The following is a 26,848-nucleotide window of genomic DNA, read 5'->3' as shown; positions in this document are numbered from 1 at the left end:
TGGGCCTGGTGACGGAGCTCCATGTAGGGGCTCCAGTCTGAGCCGTGTATGCTCCGTCACTTTACGACAGGTCCCTGCTAATGAGTCTTTGTGCAGCACGCCACAGGAAAACATTGAGCTGCTGAGTGCCGGGACCCATAAAGTAGTCCGCCTCGTCGCTACCTCGACAACGGTAGGCAATTAAAGTGAGCTGGGCTGACTTGCCGTGGCGGAGACAGAGGTCAGACACCTTCTAAAAACGGGGGCATTGTGACCTGAATGGTGGCGCAGCCATTACCGTCTGCGTCTCCTCTCTGCTCCTCTCTCCTCAGCTTGACTTTTAAAGTGTTCATCCTTTTTTAAAGTCTCAATTTTTTTCTTAAATCCAGAGAAGGTCTGCACAGAGTCCCCTGTTCTGCACACACTCCCAGGGCGTCTTGTTCCAACTGAATCTCAGACAAACTTGACCAGCAAGGAAGTACGGTTATAGGTGTTTACATAAATATACAAAAAACAGACAGTTACAGTAAGGTATTATACATTACTACAGTGCTACAAAGTGAACACACGCACACCACTACACACACAAACTCCCCCCCCCCGCCCCCCACACACACACACACCGAGCCAACTAGATATTGCAGAGTCTATGCCAAAGCTGATGCTCCAGTAGTATAGAGCGTAGCATAGAGAGTGTATCAGGGCAGGGGGGGTGAGAAGAGGGCCGTGCAGCAGTCTAAAGCTCATTACTACAGTAATGATGAGGCTGGGGAGACAGGATGTAAATCATCTACTAATTAGAAGCCATAGTCTCTGTTCTTTTAGCCTCGGTCTGCACTGCACAGCCAGGAACACATCCTGTACTGTACACCCAATACACACAGGCTTCCTCAGAGAGGCGTCCTGGAGAGGCTTCCTCAGAGAGGCTTCCTCAGAGAGGCTTCATCAGAGAGGCTTCCTCAGATGCCTTCTCACTACTGGAGAAGTATTAAAGACAGTGATAGTTGAAGTGATTCCATTCATAATGCAGTAGCAATGTGAGAAAGAACATAAATAAAACATGATAATACGGTAGTACATTGGATTTGTATGGCGCTTTTCTAGGAGCTCAAAGCGCTTTACACTGTCTGGTGTTGGTCACTATGTCGAAAAAAGTTTGGTGCCTTTAAAAGCTTTATTTCGACCCTGAACCTCTCGAACCACCTATTCTCCCCCTCCCTCCAGCTATGTCAGTTCCTAATACACTGACAGCTCATCACTCCTCCATCATTCTAATTTATTTATTCCACTCCCTAATCCTGCATCATAAATAACAGCACAACATCCCCCCACTGCCACCCGTATAGCGCAGCAGCCCAGGCGATTGATTGAGCCAATGGCAGTGACGGAACAGTGATGGAAGATAAGGTGTAGATTATAAAGAGAGGGTTTAGGCTACGCTGTGAGGTCATCATACACTATGGATGGCTCATTACTGTAGAGGTGAAGGAGTGTATCGATTGCCGGAGACCCATCATCATATGTCGGCCATGATGGATTCACTCATATTACACTGGTGGAGAAACTATCATTGATGATCACTCATGACTAAGTGCACAGATAAGTGTAGACAGTCACATAAAGAATTTGCATCTACAGTGCCTTCGGAAAGTATTCAGACCCCTTGATTTTTCCCACATTTTGTTATGTTACAGCCTTATTCTAAAATTGTTTAAATTAAAAAAATGTCCTCAGCAATCTACACACAATACCCCATAATGACAAAGCCAAAACAGGTTTTTAGAATTTTTTGCTAAAAATAATATTTACATAAGTATTCAGCCCCTTAGCTATGAGACTCAGGTGCATCCTGTTTCCATTGATCATCCTTGATATGTTTCTACAATTTGAGTCCACCTGTGGTAAATTCAATTGATTGGACATGATTTGGAAAGGCACACACCTGTCTATATAAGGTCCCACAGTTGACAGTGCATGTCAGGGTAAAAACCAAGCCATGAGGTCGAAGGAATTGTCCGTAGAGCTCCGAGACAGGATTGTGTCGAGGCACAGATCTGGGGAAGGGTAGCAAAACATTTCTGCAGCATTGAAGGTCCCCAAGAACACAGTGGCCTCCATCATTCTTAAATGGAAGATGTTTGGAACCACCAAGACTCTTCCTAGAGCTGGCCGCCCGGCCCAACTGAGCAATCGGGGGAGAAGGGCCTTGGTGACCAAGCACCTGATGGTCACTCTGACAGAGCTCTAGAGTTCCTCTGTGGAGATGGGAGAACCTTCCAGAAGGACAACCATCTCTGCAGCACTCCACCAATCAGGCCTTTATGGTAGAGTGGCCAGACGGAAGCCACTCCTCAGTAAAAGGCACATGACAGCCCGCTTGGAGTTTGCCAAAAGGCACCTAAAGACTCTCAGACTATGAGAAACAAGATTCTCTGGTCTGATGAAACCAAGATTTAACTATTTGGCCTGAATGCCAAGCGTCATGTCTGGAGGAAACCTGGCACTATACCTACAGTGAAGCATGGTGGTGGCAGCATCATGCTGTGGGGTGGTTTTTCAGCGGCAGGGACTGGGAGACTAATCAGGATCGAGGCAAAGATGAATGGAGCAAAGTACAGAGAGATCCTTGATGAAAACCTACTCCAGAGCACTCAGGACCTCAGCCTGGGGCGAAGGTTCACCTTCCAACAGGACAACGACCCTAGGCACACAGCCATGACAACGCAAGAGTGGCTTCGGGACAAGTCTCTGAATGTCCTTGAGTGGCCCAGCCAGAGCCCGGACTTGAACCCGATCTAACATCTCTGGAGAGACCTGAAAATAGCTGTGCAGCAACGCTCCCCATCCAACCTGACAGAGCTTGACAGGATCTGCAGAGAAGAATGGGAGAAACTCCCCAAATACAGGTGTGTCAAGCTTGTAGCGTCAAACCCAACAAGACTCGATGCTGTAATTGTCTTGAGACAATTGAGACATGGATTGTGTATGTGTGCCTTTCAGAGGGTGAATGGGCAAGACAAAAGATTAAAGTGCCTTTGAACGGGGTGTGGTAGTTGGTACCAGGCGCACTGGTTTGACTGTGTCAAGAACTGCAACACTGTTGGGTTTTTCATGCTCAACAGTTTCCTGTGTGTATCAAGAATGATCCACCACCCAAAGGACATCCAGCCAACTTGACAACTGTGGGAAGTATTGGAGTCAACATGGGTCAGGAACTCTTTCGACACCTTGTAGAGTCCATGCCCCGACAAATTGAGGCTGTTCTGAGGGTAAAAGGGGGTGCGCAACTCAATATTAGAAAGCTGTTCCTAATGTTTTGTACACTCAGTGTATATTTGGCCTTGTGTTTTAGGTTTATGTCCTGCTGCAAGGTTATTTGTCTCCCATTGTCTATTGGAAAGCAGACTGAAGCAGGTTTTCCTCTAGGATTTTGCATGTGCTTAGCTCTATTCGGTTTATTTTTATCCTAAAAAACTCCCTAGTCCTTGCCGATGACAAGCATACCCGTAACATGATGTAGCCAACACCATGATTGAAAATATGAAGAGTGGTACTCAGTGATGTGTTGTGTTGGATTTGCCCCAAACATAACACTTTTATATTCAGGACATAAAGTTAATTTCTTAGCCAATTTTTTTGCAGTTTTACTTTAGTGTCTTATTGCAAACAGGATGCATGTTTTGGAATATTTGTATTCTGTACAGGCTTCCTTCTTTTCACTCTGTCATTTAGGTTAGTATTGTGGAGTGACTACAATGTTGTTGATCCATCCTCAGTTCTCCTCTCACAGCCATTAAAGTCTTTAACAGTTTTAAAGTCACCATTGGCCTCATAGTGAAATACCTGAGCAGTTTCCTTCCTCTCCGGCAACTGAGTTTGGAAGGACGCCTGTATCTTTGCAGTGACTGGGTGTATTGATACACCATCCAAAGAGTAATTCATAACTTCACTATGCTCAAAGGGATATTCAATGTCTGCTTTTTTTTATTTTTACCTATCTACCAATAGGTGCCCTTCTTTGCGAGGCATTGGAAAACCTCCCTGGTCTTTGTGGTTTAATCTATGTTTGAAATTCACTGCTCGACTGAGGGATCTTACAGATAATTGTATGTGTGGGGTACAGAGATAAGGTAGTCATTCAAAAATCAAATTAAACACTATTATTGCACACAGAGTGAGTCTATACAACTTATTATGTGACTTGTTAAGCACATTTTTACTCCTGAACTTATTTAGGCTTGCCACAACAAAGGGGTTGAATACTTATTGACACAAGACATTTTTCAAAAATTTGTAAACATAAAAATGTAATTCCACTTCGACATTATGGGGTATTGTGTGCTGGCCAGTGACACAAAATCTCAATTGAATCCATTTTAAATTCAGACTGTAACACAACAAAATGTGGGAAAAGTCAAGGGGTGTGAATACATTTTGAAGGCACTGTATTACTCTTATTTATACAGTTTACTCTTCCTTATTGAAATATATTATTTTGAGCTATTGATAATCAGTAACATGCTTCATGCTAGTACAGTATACCCAACATTTATCAGGAGTGGAGTGTATTCTGCAAAGCTTGCTGTACTGTACTGTGACATTTTGAGCTGCAATAGTTAGTTTATGGCTACAGTAATGGGGAAGTCAAGTGTCTAAAATGCAGCTAAAAAGGTCGTATGGGGTCCAGGCTAAAATTATTGCATCCTTTTGTTGAACTAATTAGTATTTATGCATGTTATACTTTTCCACGACTCATTGAATACAATACTGTGCTTTTGTTTCCGGATGAATACATGCATAAACACTGCTCCCATGGACTTAGGTGGTCACAAAACGTGAGGGGAATTAGTCCAACCATATATGCCTGTATTTGCTCTTCAAAGTATTTGGACTCCAGTCCAGTATGCTGATCTAATATCAGGCCTGTTTTCCTAATGCTTTCCATGTTTATGTAACAGTCATTTGATGATGAGAAACACGCTGATCAAAGAATTTATTTTAATACCAAGCTGAGATAAATTTGAGAAACGGCAAAAGTACGGATTCATGAAAGTGTGGTTGAAAAAGCATTTGAGAGATATCGCTCCATAAAAGGAGAGGAGCAACTGCTGAAAAACAAAAACAAAAACATATTTCTAAGAACCTTCAGCTGTTTTGATGTAGGGTTTTGGCCTAATTAGATCTGTGGAGTAGTGAATATGAAATAATAGTGGCGGCAGGTAGCCTAGCGGTTAAGAGTGTTGAGTCAGTCACCGAAAAGTCACTGGTTTGAATCCACGAGCCGACTAGGTGAAATATATGTTGATGTGCCCTTGAGCAAGGCACTTAAGTGTTTGTAAAAATGTAGATAGAATCTGTTGTTTTCATTAATGGTGCATTTGCTGTTGTTTCAGGACTGCCTTGGAAATAAGAACAATGTATCTCAAGGAGGTTAATTCTGCATAATAAATAGAAACCTAAAGACACAGTATGTCTATTTGTGTGGGAGCATTTGATTCCTTTCCATTAGAAACAGGCATCTCATGTCTCTTCTGGTTCTGATTACAAGACATCTCCATGTACAACTCAACGTCCTATTTCTACTTGCCTATAGCAACCCAAAGTGTGACATCTGGTTCGAGGACTTCTCATTAATTTCCCCCATATGGATGTGCAAATCAGCGTATTTTAAAAAGTCCACCACATATGTTTATAGTTTGTCAATTATGGAATCAATTGTTTTAATGTTTCAGTGTTTGTACTGGTATATCGAACACACTGTAGTCAGCTTTTCCTTTAAGTTGATCTCCAGTCAACTCATTCCCAATATCTTAATGAGAGCTCATGTGTGATTAGTTGCTCTTTCAAATATTTAGCCATAATGGGTCTGTGGCATATAATTTGTTATTTCAATTACGATCTCGTCCTCGCCTGCACCTCCCTCCAGCCACCCCACCCGCACCGTCTCAGTCCAGAGTGACGCTGCTCTTTAGTTTTAATACAAGTTGCCAGGCCGAATAAATGTATCTTTAATCACAGAGATTATATTGGGTCCCCTGTCTTGGCATCTATCTCAAGGTAGCAGAGAGGAACAGACGTATTAGTGACTAATGTCGTTATAATGTTATTACAATACACTACACAGTAACCAGCCCAACTCCCTCTGAATAATGGAGACCGACCAAACAATGACAGAGATTAGAGGAGATCTTGAAGTGACTTGCCATTCTGCAAGATGCCATCTAAATCTACATGTATACATTGCATTAGTATAGGACATTTTTTATGGCCGCATGGGATCCTCATCTGATGTAGTTTATTCAGCAAGAACATCTCCATCCTCAGGGATGACGTCTTGGATTATGGTAAGCCTGTGTAGGTCACTCAATGACCTCACTTCCTGTGGATAAATCCCAGGGTTAAGAACTCCTCGGAGTGGCCGTTAAATAAACGCAGCACTCGGCCCGTAGCCAATCACGACGGGGCAAAGAGTGTCTGTTCATCTGAGGGAGTGATTATGGCTGGGTAGAACAAGCCGGGGCCTTGATTGATTTTAGAGATAACTGAGTGTTACTGGCCCTCTGATCTACGCCGTCCCATACACATCTATATGGCCCCCTCGGTCATGCACTAAGGGAATTATTTACTTTGCTGGATATCTTCATTTCCTCTAAGAGCCAAACATTCTATTTGAAATGGAAAATCATGACGCAGTTGAGAACATCCTCCTCACAGCGTGTGTTTAACGAGAGTAAAGCTTTCTAGGGGAAAACATACCTTTTCCTAAAGTTAGCTTTATCACATAAGGTCTGGTAGTGCCGTCTGACCAAATATGGCAGCTCAATGTGGTAAACAATTCCTAATTTCCTATCATCAAAAGGAATATTACGTCAATAAACATTCTAAAACTGGACAAGACAGACAGACACTAGTTTATATTCACGAACCACAGAACCAAGCCCCTCCTCCTGGCTTATTTTCTCTATTCTCCAAAGGATCCATTCTGCAGCTGCAGACGTGGGAGGATGCAGCGCTGCAGCCGGCTATTCCCAGTATGTGTCAGCCGGCGCTATCACGTCCCCCTGTTACAAGGCCATCGGATTCTCAGCCAACGTCAGTATTGGACATTCTCTCCCGAGGCGGCCGCAGCTGTTCCTACCACGCTACGATTCCCTCGCATAATGAGCCCGGCAGCCATTTTCAATTAGCTACATGGCTCGGACAATGGGTAGATCTCGCCACAGCTTGTCTGCCTGTCCTCTTTGACGAAGGGCATCATTCTAGTATAGTGTAAACACACACAGGTGGGCGCACAGGTGGATATGTATGTGGAGGCGTGACCTGGCGCTCATGCCTCCACGCTCTGTTACACCTCAGCGTTAGATCTAATATGTGGTAACCGACACCAAGGCTGTAGGTAGGTCTCTGATGGACGCTGTAATACGAACATACAACGAGATACTGCATAACAGAGCCATGATGACATAATGGAATCATAATTATATAAGGAAGTCATAAAGTCCACAGGCTACTTGTGTTGGTGGCAGTCAGTCAGTCTATCAGGAGAATGGAAGAAGAGAATGGAGAAGAGACTGGAGGAGGGGATGGATCCTCTGGGGGCTTCGTGACAGCTGCCTGTATATGGGACACTGACACAGCCATTATGGGATGACAGAGGTCTTCGCCTGAGTGCTGATCTAGGATCAGGTTACCCTGGTCCATATAATTATGATCTAAAAGGCTAAACTGATCCTAGATCAGCACACCTACTCTTTGTGACACTTTGTGTATCCAGGCCCTGGTGTTCTAATGTCACTAGCTGCCTTATCTGACAGTTCAGCCCACACAAGGCAAGGCCAGGGTCAATGTGTCCAGGCTGGGAGGTAGGATCAGAAAGACTGCCCCTGTCTGAAATATAAACCAAGGCCTACTATCGGTATGAAGACAAATCCACAAACCAGTGGCACACAGACAATATCTTGTGTTTCATTGGGCAAATATTGACCATCGTCTATGGGTAGTCGATTCTAGTATTATATCCTGTGAGGTTTGAGCACAGAGAATGTTCCATGCACTGTAACTGGTTGAAGTATAGCAGTGATAATAATGATCATATTTTCTCAAAGACAGCCAAGGAGATTGATACAGTACAGGGATGTGCCCAGGGTCCACTGACTGTGTGAGAAATTCTGCATAATTTCTTTCAGGACACCAATCAAGATTTGATGACACAATTTCCTTTATGGCGTCAGAGGAGCCACCAATGATATCGATTAAATCGAAATCATGTCCTCAAATGACTTTGGATTTCTTTTATTCACTTTAATGGGGAGGAGAAGGGTCAGAAAATAAGATTCCACTGTACCTTGACACGCCTGCAAGGAAATAAAGTATATCATCTCAAACCAGACAGTTTGGCAGGGGGCAAATTTCCTTTACAGCAGGTAAAAGTGAGATCAGCCTCCATTAAACTCCATTATATGTCAGGAATCAAATGTGTGAGCGTACAAACCATTACAAAACATAATATTGAGTTGCACCCCCTTTTTCCCTCAGAACAGCCTCAATTCGTTGGGGCATGGACTCTACAAGGTGTCAAAATAATTCCACAGGGATGCTGGCCCTTGTTGACTCTAATGCTTCCCACAGCTGTGTCAAGTTGGCTGGATGTCCTTTGGGTGGTGGAACATTCTTGATACACAAAAAAACTGTTGAGCGTTGCAGTTCTTGACATACTCAAACCGGTGCGCCTGGCACCTACTACCATACGCCGTTCAAAGACACTTAAATATTTTGTCTTTCCCATTCACCCTCTGAATGGCACACATACACAATCCATGTCTCAATCATCTCAAGGCTTAGAAATCCTTATTTAACCTGTCTCCTCCCCTTCATCTACACTGATTGAAGTGAATTTAACAGGTGACATCAATAAGGGATAATAGCTTTCACCTGGATTCACCTGGTCAGTCTATGTCATGGCAAGAGTTCCTAATGTTTTGTACACTCAGTGTATAACACATACTAGAGTTGCTAGTTATCATCATGGAAAGCAAACCGCTGCTTTAATTTGATTATGCTACGTTCCTCTCTGTGTCTAAAAACCTGCACAGCACGCTTTCACATTCCATATGGGTTTTCACACAAAGACCAACAGACAGACCGAGTGACAGACAGAGAGAAGGCCTTGCCAGGTGAGAGTAAACTGAGCGCTGTGTTATTCCCGCCTCCCGTCGCCTCCCTTCTCCTGCACGGATAACAAATGACACCATTACTTCTCCTCTCTCTGGCTCAGCACGCTGCCCCACTTAGGGAGGAGTGCTGAGCTAGGCAGCTCTGCTCTGGGACTGTCTCTCTCCCCCCAGCCGTGGAGAGTGGAGGGAGATAACACCTGCATCTTCCCAGGCACTCCAGGCGTATGACGGCCCTATGTGTGTGTGTGTATGTGTGTGTGTGTGTGTGTTGATTTTAGACAGTTGAGATTGGTTGTAACACACCTACAGATGTAGGATCTTAATTTGATCACTCTTTTGTTGTTTTGCAAATTTTCCTGAATGCAGATGAGCTTCGTGACTTACATAAATTCAATGATAAACCTGCACTAACATGCAATTATATTAACAGTATTGCACTTTTCATGTTGCTTAATTTTCGCCAGCTAATAGCCTAACCACCGATCAAGCAACATTATGGACAAAATGTTCAAATCCTGTTGCTGCAGGATTATTTTGCTGCGACAATAGTGGTTAAATAAAGGTCTTACATCTATCTGTATGTTATTTGACAAAATTCTCTCTGTTGCCATTGACAACTTTTCCCCCCTGAGATTCAATGCTTAAGTTGTCCAAGTCTTGCATGGAGTTGCGTATGTACTGTACTTTGCCAAAGTGATATGTCGATTACAGCCTTGAAAATGAGTTGTCACTGACTCGCCCCACATCACTCACGAGCACTATCGCCCTCCAAGAGAACTATTTAAGGCCTGCGTTGACTGGAGAGACCAGTCTTCAGCCGAGAAAACGTATCATGACTGGAGAGACCAGTCTTCAGCCGGGAATACGCATCATGACTGGAGAGAGAGTATTAGGGGGAGGGAGTTGTGTCAAGAGAGGAGTGATACCACATGGCACTCAAGGTGAGACGAAGGACGCCCCACCCCTCTTTATCCCTCCGCCTCCAATGACGTCCGTGCCAGCAACGAGAGCCAGATAAGAGGTCCCTGGGAGACGGATGGTCTGCTATATCCAGGGATGGAGGGATGGAGGGATAACGCCAGAGCTGGAGGGGGGTGAAGGATAGAGCAGGACGACCTTGTGTTCCTCATGCCCTGCCCAAAGCTCCCAAATGTTCATGGTTGTTTGTGTGTGGGGGTAAATTGAGTGCCTGGACTTGCTAATGTAACACTAGTCTGTGTGTGCGTGTGTTCTAAGGGGGTCCGTGACGTTAATGACCCATTGAGTGTAGCGAAGTATTGTTGGTTTGATGCAAATAACTAGCTCCACCTCCAGCCACCACTCACCTCTCATCGCGTGGCAAATGGCATTGTGATGACTCACCGGTCTCATTAGCGCTTGACGCTCCCCGGACGACGTGGCGAGGTAATCTAGTTACCGAGCCGGCAGAATTTCTCACATGTCAGAACCGGGACAATACCTTACTGGCAGGATTTATCACGAGTCAGAACCGGGCCAAACCCTTACTGGCAGGATTTATCTTGCGTCAGAACCGGGCCAAACCCTTACTGGCAGGATTTATCATGCGTCAGAACCGGGCCAAATCCTTACTGGCAGGATTTATCATGCGTCAGAACCGGGCCAAATCCTTCATTAATGAACAGCTTCGTTATTCATCATCAAACGCTTAAATTAGCCCTGTTAGATTAGGAGGAAGATTCTCCAGGGATGAAAACAGCCAGTGTGTGTGTGTGTACAGTTTTGAAGGGGCAGACTGGGTGATGTGGGTGTACATGCCCTCTGGGTGCTCTGAGGGAAGATGAGGCGAGTCATGAGGACGTGACATGTACATATAGGAAAGTAATACGCCTCTGGGGGTTAAAGTTGAAATGGAACTATAATCATATTCAAGTGGCTGTGATTCCGTTTCACATAACGATCACTTAATGAGTCCATTATGTCATGTTAAAAAAATATGTAAATTACTCCAATAACATATGCTGCTGCAGAATAAACAAACCAGACATGCTGATGCACTTTATTTCCTCATTACCATCATATGTACATTTCTGAATCATCATTGCGAAACTGCACTTTTTTCAGAATATCTACAGTATACTACAATAATGCCTCGAGTTACAGGGGAAATTGCTTCCTAAACACTATGTTCACAAATCTCAACAGGGGGACAGAGACATCATCAGTGGGCTTGCTCCCCAGGCGAGTCAAATTGGATGGCGCTTCGCACCTCTCTGTTGGTGGAAATGACCTTTCTCAACCACTTACAAAGACAGGGGAGAGAGACACATGCTGAGAGAGCGAAAAGGTTTGAAGGTTGAGGCACTTGCTCTTTAAATGGCAAAACAGTGGTGGTTTTGAATGACCGTTTAAACCCTTCGATTCTGTAACCTCTCGTTACTAGGTTAAGTTAAACCTGCTCCAGGGTGGGTTATGGTGGTGTCTTTATTTGCACAAAATGGGACGCAGGTTTCTAAAGCATTTAGACCAATTTAGACCTGCCATTGTATTCAACTGCCAAAAAAATTATCTAGAGAATGCCAAGAGTGTGCAAAGCTGTCATCAAGGCAAAGGGTGGCTATTTGAAGAATCTCAAATATAAAATATATTTTGATTTGTTTAACACTTTTTTGGTTACTACATGATTCCATATGTGTTATTTCATAGTTTTGATGTCTTCACTATTATTCTACAATGTAAAAAATTGTAAAAATAAAGAAAAACCCTTGATGAGTAGGTGTGTCCAAACCTTTGACTGGTAGTGTATATTGAATAAGTAATGGTGTCACAGGAGGTTGGTGGCAACTTCATTGGGGAGAACAGGCTTGTGGTAATGACTGGAGCAGAATAAGTCCAAACTTTTGACCGGTACTGTATATGCTATTAATTCTTCATATTCTGAATACATTTTGTGTTTTACAGAATCAAGCTCAAAGTCAATAGTGAGACAAAAGTGTCCTTCACCTGGGTTGGGTCGTTCTCATAGAAGGATTGGTGTGCCTCGGGAGATATAATTATGGCTAATGGCTAACGCAAACATTAAACCGCAGCTAATCGCTAATGGTATCTTTCTATTGACTAACAACAGCGGCGGTGATAGCATGCTCACTGGGCTGCATAGAGTGATAAATGAAGAGCCTGCATATCGATACAAAAACCAAATGAAGCAGTCCACTGGGCACAGACGTCAGTTCAACGTCTAGTTTTGATTGACATTTGGTTGAGTTGTCAACTAACGTGAAATCAACGTAAAATCAACCAAACATTTCCACATCTTATTGGATTTAGGTTAAAAGTTAGATGAAAAAATATGAACTTCCCCTACGTTGATTAATTAATTTATTTTTATGACGTGGAAACAAAGTTGATTCAACCAGTTTTTGCCCAGTGGGAATGATTATTTGTCTACAGTATCTTTATGAGGTGGTGTGAAGCAGTGTCCTTCTGGGGAGATTCCCCTTATTGGCTAACTTGCAAGCAGCCAGTCTGCAAAGCACAGTCAAATACAGGACTTTCATGGCATCAACAGGAAGTTGCATAAAGGCATTGGTGTAATTTCAGGATGACCAATGTATACGCTAGCTAATTTCATTATACCATTAGGGCTGTTTGGTCTGTAACCACTCGAAATGTTGGTTAGAGCTTATCAGGGTCTGTCAAGAAAGTGCACTTGAATCAAAGTGTATATTTTTGGGAGAATCACAGCATCACCCCAATTAATTATTCCACAAAGTACTTCCTGTGCGGCCAGTGACATGGAAGTTTGATGTCAACCAGAGATCTGCATATAATGACGAGATGCTCATGTCTCCACCATAACAATGGGAGTCGTTGTCCCAAAGGCCCATAGAAACCAAAATAAGCCCGTAGAAACGCATTGGGCTTATTTTGGTCATATTTTGGCGAGAGTGAAACCTCTCGCTTCGCCTCTTCCTCTCTGCGTCAACTCAAGTTAATACAGACAAACATTAGTCACTCGCACTTTCTCAGCCATTTCAAGAAGTGATTAACCACCCTCGGAGCTAAAGATCGGAGTTGATGGGACGGAATCAGCTGGATGACCAAGCGATGGCACTGACAATCCCTATAAGGCTCCAGTGGTGACGTGGAAGTTTTCCCAGATGACTCCACAGCAACCTAACACTGAGCTGGCCAGAGAAAGCAAACAGTACCCCGCCCCACAACACACACAGTCTCACCACTTCATAAATAATGCAGTGTTTTTCCCAGATCGGCACAGCTAATAAGGGTCCACTTGGATAATATGAGGTGAGAACAGCCATAAAAGGTGGTCAGCTGTGGAGAGATCCACGTCAACACGCACACACACACACACACACACACACACACACACACACACACACACACACACACACACACACACACACACACACACACACACACTTCCAAGGGAGTCGTGTCACCCCCGGGCTACGCAAATAGCCACGGTTGCGTTTAGATGGAATGCATGGCGCTGAACTGTGGTGGATGGGGGCCGCTGGGTGATGAGCCCAAATTGAGGTGACAGATAGCAGTAGAAGGGGCGGTTAGAGGGGAGAGATTACCAAACTGGGTCTTTAACAACACCATGAGAGGGAGGGAACCATCCTAACGCTCATCCTTAACTCTGACTTTAAAACGGGTTGTTTCATGACACTGGGGCTCTACTGGGACTTCCTGTCACATGCCTAATATTATTCCATGTATTATATTCTAGGGTCACTAAAAGTTTCACCCTAAAAATGGTTAAAAACATAGTTGAGTGAAGTATTTCTTTAAAAAAATTATTTGTCTTATTCTCAGAGCTACAGCATGAAGGCACAATTAGAAAAGTATTTCCCAATGGAACGTCTATAAAAGGGAGCTGGATCCCACTTATAGACCAGCAGAACAGAATCTGTTTCTTTAGAATTCAGCACACGTTTTGTTTTTATGTATCTATTTTATATTGCGAAGACACAAGTGGTGTAACCCTCCAGTAGCAGATCCAATAGGACACCGTGTCTCGGCGTCTCTCAGGTGTTGTGAGCAATAGTGTGTTAAGGAAGCTTGTGGGGGAACATCAATTTTCAAATGCTGCTTATGCAGTAAGGAAACAAGAAACAAGAAAACAAATTGAACCGTGCATTGGTTACTCCTAGTACACTGAGGTAAACATAGATTATTAATCTTCGTCAAGGTGTTCATTGCTCTTCAGGGAACATAGAGTCAAATGATTTATGATTTAGCAACAACTGTAATCACACAATCCTATTAGCAAGCTGCGTGACCAATAGGAAATGGGTACAATGTCAATTTCTTGTGATTACGCTAGAGAAATGGCCTATTGATGAACTGTCCCTTTGTGTCTTATTGGAAGGATAGAATATTTGTTATTGGAATTAAATAACGTTAAACTTCCTGAAGGTGAGCCAATCGGTAACATGTTTCGGGAACCTTTCCCGAAGGATAGAGGGGGACGCCACGGCATGCGCTGGGACGGGGCGCGAGGAGCAACGATTTCTTAACACTGTGTGTGTGTGTGTCACCATCTCTCCTGTCATCTCCAGCACATTGGTCACAGTCTACCTGGCAGCTACCGTCACTGTGGCCATGGACACAACGCAACAGAGACATTACACCTTGAAGAGTCTAAACAGGACGAAGAGGGCAGACTACTAGGACCACCAATACAGTGCACTGTATTAAGGATGATATCACCTCTCCCTTACCTGTCACCCTAGACCCACTTCAATTATCAAGTTTGCAGACAACACAACAGTAGTAGGCTTGATTACCAACAATGACGAGACAGCCTACAGGGAGGAGGTGAGGGCTCTGGGAGTGTGGTGTCAGGAAAATAACCTCTCACTCAACGTCAACAAAACAAAGCAGATGATCGTGGACTTCAGGAAACAGCAGAGGGTGCACCCACCTATCCACATTGACGGGACCGCAGTGGAGAAGGTGGAAAGCTTCAAGTTCCTCGGCGTACACATCACTGACAAACTGAAATGGTCCACCCACGCAGACAGTGTGGTGAAGAAGGCGCAACAGAGCCTCTTCAACCTCAGGAGGCTGAAGAAATTTGGCTTGGCACCTAAAACCCTCACAAACTTTTACGGATGCACAATTGCGAGCATCCTGTCGGGCTGTATCACCGCCTGGTACGGCAACTGCACCGCCCGCAACCGCAGGGCTCTCCAGAGGGTGGTGCGGTCTGCCGAACGCATTACCTGGGACAAACTATCCACCCTCCAGGACACCTACAGCACCCGATGTCACAGGAAGGCTGCTGCTGCCTATTGAAATCATTGGCCACTTTAAGAAATGGAACACTAGTCACTTTAATAATGTTTATATATGTTGCATTACTCATCTCATATGTATATACTGTATTCCCTAATATTCTACTGTATCTTAGTCCATGCAGCTCTGTCATTGCTTATCCATATATGTATATATTCTTAAATTCCATTGTGTGTATTGGGTATATGTTGTGAAATTGTTAGATATTACTTGTTAGATATTACTGCACTGTCGGAGCTAGAAGCACAAGCATTTCGCTACACCCGCAATAACATCTGCTAAACACATGTATACAATTTGATTTGATTTGATTTTACACACACTATAACTAGAAAGAAAGTACCAGCACGCACATACACCTTCACTGGAACAAATCACAACCTTTTAACATAAAAACACAATAGCATGTAGGAAATCCATGGTTGCCACTGATGTCTCTGTCCGGATAACAGGCCAACATTACAGCTGGGTGCTCTCTGTAAGGAAGTAGGATGATCAGAACAAACACAGGAAGTGAGCTGGACTCAACAGAGAGTCAAGGCACTGAGTGAATGCAATAAGGTAACCAGCAACTCAAACAAAGAAGATAGTTTGTGTGTGTATTTTACTTTTTTTTAAGGAGACACTTAAAAGCAAAACCAATATACATTTCATGAAAAACAATATTGTCTACTCTGAAAAAGTATTATACAAATGGGTTGCTTGCAACCCAACTCCATCTGTTTACACTTTTACATTTTAGTCATTTAGCAGACGCTCTTATCCAGAGCGACTTACAGTTGTGCGATGTGCTTAGCTAGTGTACAGTACACTCTTAGAAAAAAAGGTGCTATCTAGAACCTAAATGGGTTCTTCTGCTATCCTCATAGGAGGACCCTTTGAAGAACCCTTTTTGGTTCCATTTAGAACCCTTTTGGCTCCAGGTAGAACCCTTTTTAGTTACAGTACATGTAGAACCCTTTCCACAGAGCGTTCTATGTGCAACCTAAAAGAGTTCTACCCGGAACCAAAAAGGGTTCTACCTAGAACCAAAAAGGGTTATCCTATGGGGACAGCCAAAGAAGCCTTTTGGAACCCTTTTTTTAAGAGTATAGGACAGGAGAACTGATCACTAGGTACCCTACAGTACACAGTGCTCCAGTCTCTTCTAGTTTGGTGTGAGTCTTGAGGCGCAGTGGGGCTCTGTTGGTATTTACCGTTTTATTTCCAGCAGGTCCAGGGTCGTCTATGGGGTGAAGGATAATGACTGTGTTTTAAATGCCAGCCTTGGCAGTCTATTCCCCCAGGTAGCCCCTCAGAGGCCCTCATAGCAGACAGAGGCTCTTCTCCAGGGCCCTCGTGAGGTTTCCAGGGGCCCCAGGAGGGATTCTGTGTCTTTGGGTCTTTGTGAGGAAGGGAGCTGCCTGGGTGTACAGTACTGTACGGGAGCGATGGAGGTGCTATTCACAAAAGCAGACTGAACCTTGGGTGTGATTGAGGCAGAGGGTTTTGGTGTGAATGGGGATTTAATAAAAAATGAGTGTGTTTGTGCGCGACCTGATAAAAGTGTAGGTAGAGTGTACAGTATATTCACCTACAGACTGAGTGTATATCGGGGACAAGGCCAGGTAAAGTCAGTCAGGGGACAAGGCCAGGTAAAGTCAGTCAGGGGACAAGGCCAGGTAAAGGCGGTCAGTGTAGTGATCTACATTGATACTAGGGTCTCTCTGTCAGAGATGGAGCACCACACTATGGCCCGGCTCCCTCCACTGCCTCCCAAGATGAGTCTGTCCGCTCCCCACGCCCCCCTCACACCTTTGATGGATTGGCCTCTCGCTGTGTCGCTGGCTGCTTCAGCGCCAAACTTGGAACTAACCATTTCCCAGTTGGGGGTTGTCAGGAATCATTGTGGATGGCATGACAATTGGATGCACTACCAGTTGAAGCGTGGGCAGCTTGCATTGCTACACAGTAGCAGCAGACATTAACACCTGCCATGTTGTCCTTCTCTCCTAGAGACAGTCCACAGGTTTAACTACTCTATAAGCTACAGTCTGGGTCAAACAAGTTTACCGTCCTGTCATATCGAACTACATCATCTTGGACTAACACTCCCTCCGTCCCTCCCACCCACACCTGATCATAAATAAAAAGGGTCAATTACTGGCCAATCAATGGTGCTTATTCTCGGAGCCAGATTCCTCCAAGATTCAATTACCTTCCCGTGATGAGGTAGGGCGGTGAGGTGCACGGCCCAGCCAGGATCTACTGTGATTAATGGTGCCAGGGCAGAAAAAAATGGGTCACCAGCAGAGAGAGGGAGGGATGGAGGGAGGTCTAGGGATTAGGGAGAGGTGGAGGGAGGTCTAGGGATGAGGGAGAGGTGGAGGGAGGTCTAGGGATGAGGGAGAGGTGGAGGGTGGTCTAGGGATGAGGGAGAGGTGGAGGGATAAAGAGAGGTGGATGGGATGGAGAAAGAGAGAGGGAGGGAGGAGAGAGGGAGGGGTGAGGGAGAAGAGAGGGAGGGGTGAGGGAGGAGAGAGGTAAACATAGAGGGGAAGGACATGGGAGAGGTGTGGGTTGAGGTAACATTGACACTCTGACCTTACTTTTCTCTCTCTGTTTCTACCAATGCACTCTCTCTCCTTCTGCACACTCTTGTTCTCCTTTTACTACACAATCTTTCTCTCGCCCCTTTCGTTCCGTTCCCTTCATTTCGTTCCATATCCCTCTCTCACCCTCTGTCTCCCTCAACCTATCACCCTATTACCCCTCTCCCACTGTGTAGCGTTGTGCTGCCATTTTCCGGGAGAAGATGTCAAAGTGCCCGCCTCCCCGCGTAGCCATGGACGTCAGCGTTGGCGCCCTCCTTTAGCCCCTCCCCTTCCCTGCCCTCTCCTCCCTCCTCACGCACGGGGTCACAGCCAGCGGCGGGGAAAAGTAATCAGCCAGGCGAGAAGCTCCCTTGCCTGGGCGTAAATCAGTCAGACAGCCTCTTAGCCAATGTCACCGTAACAAACTAATGAGCAAGGGAGGGATGGGATGGGCACAGTGCCTGCTGCGGAACCAACCCTGGAGATATAGAGAAAGAGAGAGGGGGAAGCAGATTGGTGGCAAAGGCCATGGCTTTGGGTTGACAGGTAAGAGCAAAGGGCGTAGACCCAGGTCTTAAGTCAGTACAGATCATATCACTGCAACAAGCATAAAGTGTAATATCAACAACACACATAAAGTGCCTTTTCATATGAACAGTACGCATAAAAGTGCCTTGTAATATCAAGTGTGGCGGTAACTGAGGAGGTTTGGACACAAAGGCTAAGGTTTAAGAGATAACTGAGAGCAAAAGCTGATACTGTCTTAACACAGCGCAGTTCAAATACCCATAACAACCATAAAATGCCTTGTGATATGAACACTTAAAAGTGCCTTGTAATATAAACTGCGGTCTTCACTGGCCATTCTAGACACATAAGGCCAAGGGTTAGGAGGCAGGTGAGAAAAAGAAACATACTTAGCCTATTGGTCTTCAGGGTGGAGCTCATTCTACAGCCTTGTACAGTCTCAATTCCTGCACTAAGCAAAAAGTTATTTGAAAGCATTAAGTTCCTACATGCGTATTATTACATAAATAAATGTCTACATTGATACATTGGACAATCTAATGACCAGCACTACCTTTTCAATCAACCAGACCTGTCAACCCAAACTAAGACCTGGCAACCCAAACTAAGACCTGGCAACCCAAATCAAGACCTGGCAACCCAAACTAAGACCTGGCAACCAAAACGAAGGCCTGTTCTATTGTTAGGTCGCTGACTTCTTCAGTGTTCCAATCAGCGTTCATCTATTCTGCCTGACTGAGCTTTAAAGACAACAGCATCTGTGGACTCGGATGTGACTGTAGACTCAGCTAGAACACCCTGAAAGTAATATTCACACAGTCAACTCTAATTAACAGGCTGACAATGTTTTGCTTGCTCTGAACAGAGTACTGTAAAACGGTGAGATCAGTGAAGAATTGAGCAACGTTAGGGGAACCAGTTCAAACTAGTTCAAACTAATGGGCAACTTCAAAGGACCTTGAGGGTCAGAGGATACTGTACGTTTTGAACCCTAACCCCCCTATCTGGATGCACAGCTGTCCAGCACATCAGCTAATATCAATCAAAGCTGACGAGCAGCCTCTGACAGAGTGTGTGGCTACAACAACGTTAGCCCGTAGACTCAACAGCAAACCGCAAAGTATATGGAGCGTTTCAAATGAGAAAATCAATAGACACCATTATTATTTTTCTTTTTCTTCGAATTAATAGCGGGTTTGGAGGGAGATATAGATTGCAGTGATATAGATCAGATGCTTGAAAGATAGTTCATTTTTATTGAAAGAACGATTCTATGGCTTTCCTGTGTGTGTGTGTGTGTGCGTGTGTGTGTGTGTGTGTGTGTGTGTGTGTGTGTGTGTGTGTGTGTGTGTGTGTGTGTGTGTGTGTGTGTGTGTGTGTGTGAAGAGGAGACCTTGGAAAAGCAGCGGTTTTCAACTGAATTAAATTGCATATCATGAAAAACACACAAGGCGTCCATTTTGAAAATTATTACATAGCTCATAACTAATGGGAGAGTGCATCACAATTTGTGAATCCATGCATTTCATAAAAACAACCTTGGCATAATATTAAAAAGCCGCTAGCATGTCCTAGGCGAAAACATGTTAGGTGCTAAATATATCCGCTTTGAATCATTTACGTCATACACTATTTAAATAGCTCATGTATACTCATCCAAAGTATGCAAATGCAAGACATTCATTTGAGCCAAGCAATTTCTACATCCCAGACACTAACGCTACAATACATTTTGGAGCCATCTGCTCTGCTCACAACAAATATAACAGGAAATGTGGAGACACAACCATGGCATAGTTTTTTGATTCAGTTACAGTATAAAGTAGAGTTGAACAATGCTGAAAGCTGCCTAATGAAAAGCAAACAAATAAAACAAATAAAAACAACAAAAAAGTCGTTGCACATCCACCTGTCAAATTACATACTTCTCTCCATGAGATTTGCAGAGCCACTCAAATTATTTTTGTGTGACCAAATGACTAGATTATAATATAAAATATATATATATACAATGTGAATCTATTAAAGTTGATGTTTATATAAAAAATTTGCAATGTTGCTCATTTGATGCCACCTGCAACATAGGTGGTAAAGTAGTTATTCTGCCTTTGGTTAGGAGCCATAATACACTCTATGGCCTCATAACTAACTTTTTTTTTCAATCACTTCTTGGAAAAAGATTACAAGCTCGTTGGAAAATCCAATGTTCGGTCTTGACTTCGATAATGACATTGTAGATTAAGCAGTGTTGTACTGGCACTGACCTGTATATCCTATATACTTTGTGTGTTTTTTATATTTATTATCTATATTACTATTATTATTATTATCATTATCACTGCATTGTTGGGAAAGAGCTCTCAAGGTAAGAATGTTTTAATGTACTGTTTTACACCTGTTGTATCCGGTCCACTTGGTGAATAAACTTTGAAACATGAAACTTGAAACATATCCAACGAGGCATCATTAATAATTTATCTCTCCACACAACTAATATTTGAACATTAACAACCCAGCAGCAACATATGACGTGTTGTCATACGCATATTCAGGAAGTTACAAGCCAGGATGCAGTATACTGTGATGTATGGAAATATAAAAAACTGTCTATATACAGCCATACTTTCCACACTTCATATTAGTTCACATTTCACTTTATAATACAGTTAATTTGATTTAATTCATTTTTATTTGATTTAATTAAAATACATAAATAAAAAATAATATATATATTTACACAGTATATCTATTTTAATAAAAAATAAATGTAAAGCATGTACCTATTTAATATCTACTCACCTCCTCTGGAGAGCCTAACTTTTAAGTTGGTTCCTAAAGTTAGAGTCACAGTATATTATGGTCTGAATCCACTGTGCTATAATTCTAATTGAAGACATTAGCTCCCTAGCCCTCTGCTATCTCCCCGAGTCATCTAGCAGGACCTACAGCATTACAATGAATACAGTCTCCTTAATACAGACACAGGAGCTTTTGGAAATCTGTCTCCTGCTAGAAAGCCAAAGAGACACCCACAAGATGATCCAAGATCAAAGATCATCTCAACATTTCAAGATCCTCTCTTCCATGCATTTCAGTACATCAGGCATTAATATACATGGAAACAGTGAAGCTCTTCCCAACTGCCAACTCTAACAATGTGAGTGGTACTAAACATGAAAAGTTTTCACAATAATGCTTAATCTCATGCTTGCATTTGACTAGTGGTGTAGTTCGTAGGTGGTTCTACAGCCTGTGAGGTCCATGCTCCTACCATGTTGCCATTGGATGAAGAAGTGTGACTCCCCATTCCTACTTAGGAACCTCCATCTGTGTTGGGTGGTGAAGTGCTGCTTGGGACGGGAGGGTCTCTCTGTGTGTTGGGTGGTGAGGAGCATGGCAGTGTGGATAGAGATGTGTGCAAGCAAGTGGTGGGCGTGCACATCTGTACATGGGAGTGTGTGCAAGTGAGTGTGTCTATGTGTGTGTACTGTATGTGTGTATCACGATGGGTGTGTTCACAATGTACTATGCATGTGTGTTTTGTGGGCATAAAAATGACTGTATATATGTACAGTGGGGAGAACAAGTATTTGATACACTGCCGATTTTGCAGGTTTTCCTACTTACAAAGCATGTAGAGGTCTGTAATTGTTATCATAGGTACACTTCAACTGTGAGAGACGGAATCTAAAACAAAAATCCAGAAAATCACATTGTATGATTTTTAAGTAATTAATTTGCATTTTATTGCATGACATAAGTATTTGATACATCAGAAAAGCAGAACTTAATATTTGGTACAGAAACCTTTGTTTGCAATTACAGAGATCATACGTTTCCTGTAGGTCTTGACCAGGTTTGCACACACTGCAGCAGGGATTTTGGCCCACTCCTCCATACAGACCTTCTCCAGATCCTTCAGGTTTCGGGGCTGTCGCTGGGCAATATGGACTGTCAGCTCCCTCCAAAGATTTTCTATTGGGTTCAGGTCTGGAGACTGGCTAGGCCACTCCAGGACCTTGAGATGCTTCTTACGGAGCCACTCCTTAGTTGCCCTGGCTGTGTGTTTCGGGTCGTTGTCATGCTTGAAGACCCAGCCACGACCCATCTTCAATGATCTTACTGAGGGAAGGAGGTTGTTGGCCAAGATCTCGCGATACATGGCCCCATCCATCCTCCCCTCAATACGGTGCAGTCGTCCTGTCCCCTTTGCATCCCCAAAGAATGATGTTTCCACCTCCATGCTTCACGGTTGGGATGGTGTTCTTGGGGTTGTACTCATCCTTCTTCTTCCTCCAAACATGGCGAGTGGAGTTTAGACCAAAAAGCTCTATTTTTGTCTCATCAGACCACATGACCTTCTCCCATTCCTCCTCTGGATCTTCCAGATGGTCATTGGCAAACTTCAGACGGCCTGGACATGCGCTGGTTTGAGCAGGAGGACCTTGCGTGCGCTGTAGGATTTTAATCCATGACGGCGTAGTGTGTTACTAATGGTTTTCTTTGAGACTGTGGTCCCAGCTCTCTTCGGGTTGTTGACCAGGTCCTGCCGTGTAGTTCTGGGCTGATTCCTCACCTTCCTCATGATCATTGATGCCCCACGAGGTGAGATCTTGCATGGAGCCCCAGACCGAGGGTGATTGATCGTCATCTTGAACTTCTTCCATTTTCTAATAATTGCGCCAACAGTTGTTGCCTTCTCACCAAGCTGCTTGCCTATTGTCCTGTAGCCCATCCCAGCCTTGTGCAGGTCTACAATTTTATCCCTGATGTCCTTACACAGCTCTCTGGTCTTGGCCATTGTGGAGAGGTTGGAGTCTGTTTGATTGAGTGTGTGGACAGGTGTCTTTTATACAGGTAACAAGTTCAAACAGGTGCAGTTAATACAGGTAATGAGTGGAGAACAGGAGGGCTTCTTAAAGAAAAACTAACAGGTCTGTGAGAGCCGGAATTCTTACTTGTTGGTAGGTGATCAAATACTTATGTCATGCAATAAAATGCAAATTAATTACTTAAAAATCATACAATGTGATTTTCTGGATTTTTGTTTTAGATTCCGTCTCTCACAGTTGAAGTGTACCTATGATAAAAATTACAGACCTCTACATGCTTTGTAAGTAGGAAAACCTGCAAAATCGGCATTGTATCAAATACTTGTTCTTCCCACTGTATGTGTGTGCATGAGTGTGTGTGTCACCCCAGAGTGTGTGTGGGCAGTGAGCCATGAGTGCAGTACAGCTATAGGAGTGTCACTGGGAGTGTGCGTGTGTGTGTGTGTGATGGTGCATGAGCCTGATCCCTGGGACTCAGAGTTATCAGTCCAATGCCTCCCTGCTCACACACTCACTGAGAGATCATGATCACTGTTCCTGTCTTTCATCCTCCCTCCTCCACAGCGATCTCCATCCCTCCATCCGTCCCTTCATCCCCTGTTCATTAGAGCCGGTTATGTCTCAAACACAGGTCAGCCGTACACTCAAGCCCTCCTGTCTAACTTGTAGTTAATACACGACACACACATAAAACATTCCTAGAGCTCATATGCAGATTCTCTCTGTAGGGACCTGTGGTCCTTGACTGAAGGAATGGCTTCATGTTCTCTGTATCTCTTTAGGTGGTGGAGGAGGGTGTGTGTGTGTGTGTGTGTGTGTGTGTGTGAGTGTGTGTGTGTGATCATGATCTCTCAGTGAGCAGGGAGGCATTGGACTGACCACTCTTAGTCCCATTCAAGGCAATGATTATTCATTTCTATTCATTCTATTTCTATGCATTTAATCCTATCAGATAAGCGAAATCCAGATAGATAACTTTTGAAAAACTGGGCCCAGAGGAGTGTTGGATGGTGCTGCCACCTGCAGGCCATAGGTGGTAAAGTAGTTATTCTGCCTTCGGTTAATAAACTCTATGGCCTCATAACTAACTCTTTTTAAAATCACTTATTGGAAAAAGATTACAAGCTGTCTGGAAACCCCAATGTTCTGTCTTGACTTTGATAATGACATTGTATGCTGTAGATCTTTATGTATGTCTGTGTCATTGTATTTATAGTGTGTCAATGAACAGCTCTGTGCAATTGCTGTTGTGCGCGTGTTCGCGTGTGCATGCGTGCGTGGGTGCATGTGTGTGTGTGTGCGCGCGTGAGCATGTGCGTGTGTGTGCGTTTGTGTAACCACATGCCCACAACTGCTGATTAGGTGTGTATATAACTTATGTGCATACATATTGTACCCATACCTGCTGTGTGTGCTGCAACTGTAGTTCCCATGCAGCACTAAAAACACCCCGGTTACCACCACAAACTGCATTAGGAAACAGCTGGTGCTTCCTCCATCCGGATGGTTCCTGGTCTGGCTGGTGTACCAGACGCCCCTGCCTGCCTGCCACCTGCCTGCCACCTGCCACAGGACCACGTTGACGTGTGGTGACACCACCACAGGGCACCCAGAGGACAGGGGACCACTGTCACACCCCTGACATTGACTTACCGCTAGTACAGCCAGTCTGTACTGTAGCAGCTGTCCTGGTTGCCCTCCCCCTTTATCTATTTAAAAGCTGTGTATACTGTAAAGAAAGCCTGCCTTAGTGAGTAGTGGCTCTTGGTATAACCTAGTATTTGGTGAAATGGTTGACTTGTGGTATGAAGATATACAGTACAGTAGCCTTTCTAAAAAGCATCGGGGGGGTAGAGTGAGACAGAGAGAGAGAGAAAAAGAGGGGGTGAGAGAGCGCGAGAGAGAAGTATCTTGATTAATCTCACAGCAACCCCTTCTCACCCCCCAAAAAAACAACAACAACAACAACAACTAACTAACACTCACACTTAACTGTTCCTACTAGCACTGACTTTGCTGATAGCTACTTTTTTTTGGAAAAAAACATGCTATTACTGAGATATGTGGTTGTCTCGGTTAGATGATTGCACTAACTGTAGGTTTCTCTGGATAAGGTCACATAGCCACTCTCATCCCTTGCTCAGTTCTCCATCATTCTGTCTCTCCTTGCCATTTTCCCATTTCCCCTCACAGAGAAGTCTTCATGAAGCTCTGCTTCATACTACAACATCCCTTAATGAGTAAATTAAATCTCTGCGCAACAAAGCAAATTAAAAGAGGTGTCCAACTGGGGAACAAGCCCCCACTTTCACATCATATGAATTACTGTCCCTATAACTCAATTACATGTTATTATGCACCACACACGAGAATGCCAGAGCGACAGAATCATCGGTCACTGTTTAATCTGAGCGCCATCCATCCGCTTCTCATTCAATCATGCTAGCTAGCGCTAAGACATTAGCCACACCCTGGCTCACCACAGACAAGGAGCACTGGTAAGTGGATTAGGTTAACCCAGTCTCTCGCTGAAGACACCAATACAGCTAACACCAAGCTTCCACACAAAGTTTCCACTCAGAGCAGGAACCCAAGATCTCAACCACCAATCCACTAGTATTGTATTTGCAGAGCGTTTTCACTAGGTCTACAAGTCGGCGCTTTGTGGGGTAACTCATCCCATCCCCCACCAATGAGACGCTATCACCTGGTTGATGCATGGCAGTCTCCAGTAAAGACACAGTATAAACACAGATGGAGGAAATGAAGGAAACCACACCGCTACCTCACGCACCACCCCCACACACACCTAGCTTACACACACTGAACACACACATGGACGGCCCTCTTACCTGGGTGACTTTTTCGGTGACGTGGTGTGTGCGGTCGATGAGCTTGCAGGGGGCTATGATGTCCATGTCCCCCGCGGGCAGCGTGATGAGGGGGTCCGCCCTGAAGTCCACAAAGTTCAGGGTGATCTGAGGGATCTTACTGATGGTGCGGTAACGCATGAGGTCCGAGTCCGACGTGGAGTTGAGGATGTTGGACTTGTTGTTCACCGCCCCTGAAAGAACACACTGTGAGAGGACTGCCCAGACTATTAGGATCACACCTGGGTTCAAACACTATTTGAAATCGTTTCAAATACTTTAGCTGTGCTTAACTGAGCTTGCCTGGTGCAATGGAAACAATAGAATAGTCCCAAAACATCAAACTCCGCCCATATTGCACTCAAGTATTTTAATGATTTCAAATAGAATTTGAATGCAGGTGTGATTAGAACCACATCCTAAGCGTGTAACTTTGACCTATCACATGAACCATGCATTGATCTCATTGAGCGGTAAGTGGTTAGCCTGGGGGAGTCCAGATCCGTTTGTGCTTTAGTCAAGTAGTTTGCCACAGCGTACAGTATGGGAAGAGGCTGAAAGGTTTGTGGTTAAATACAACCAGGGAATGTAGGTGCCTTTTATGTTTT

The 26,848-nt window shown here is 44.1% G+C and overlaps 1 protein-coding gene across 1 annotated transcript in view; it reads right to left on the bottom strand.

The window, feature by feature from the left end:
• kcnh2b (potassium voltage-gated channel, subfamily H (eag-related), member 2b) overlaps window positions 1-26,848 on the bottom strand; it is a 291,614-nt gene that overhangs the window by 75,381 nt on the left and 189,385 nt on the right. The window contains exon 5 of the mRNA XM_045221514.1: window positions 26,223-26,434. Within this exon, the coding sequence (XP_045077449.1) occupies window positions 26,223-26,434 (212 nt within the window). The remainder of the gene's footprint in view (window positions 1-26,222; window positions 26,435-26,848) is intronic.

Source organism: Coregonus clupeaformis, chromosome 7 (assembly GCF_020615455.1).
Source record: "Coregonus clupeaformis isolate EN_2021a chromosome 7, ASM2061545v1, whole genome shotgun sequence".
Taxonomy (NCBI): Eukaryota; Metazoa; Chordata; class Actinopteri; order Salmoniformes; family Salmonidae; genus Coregonus; species Coregonus clupeaformis.
This window is presented reverse-complemented; position numbering and strand designations above follow the sequence as displayed.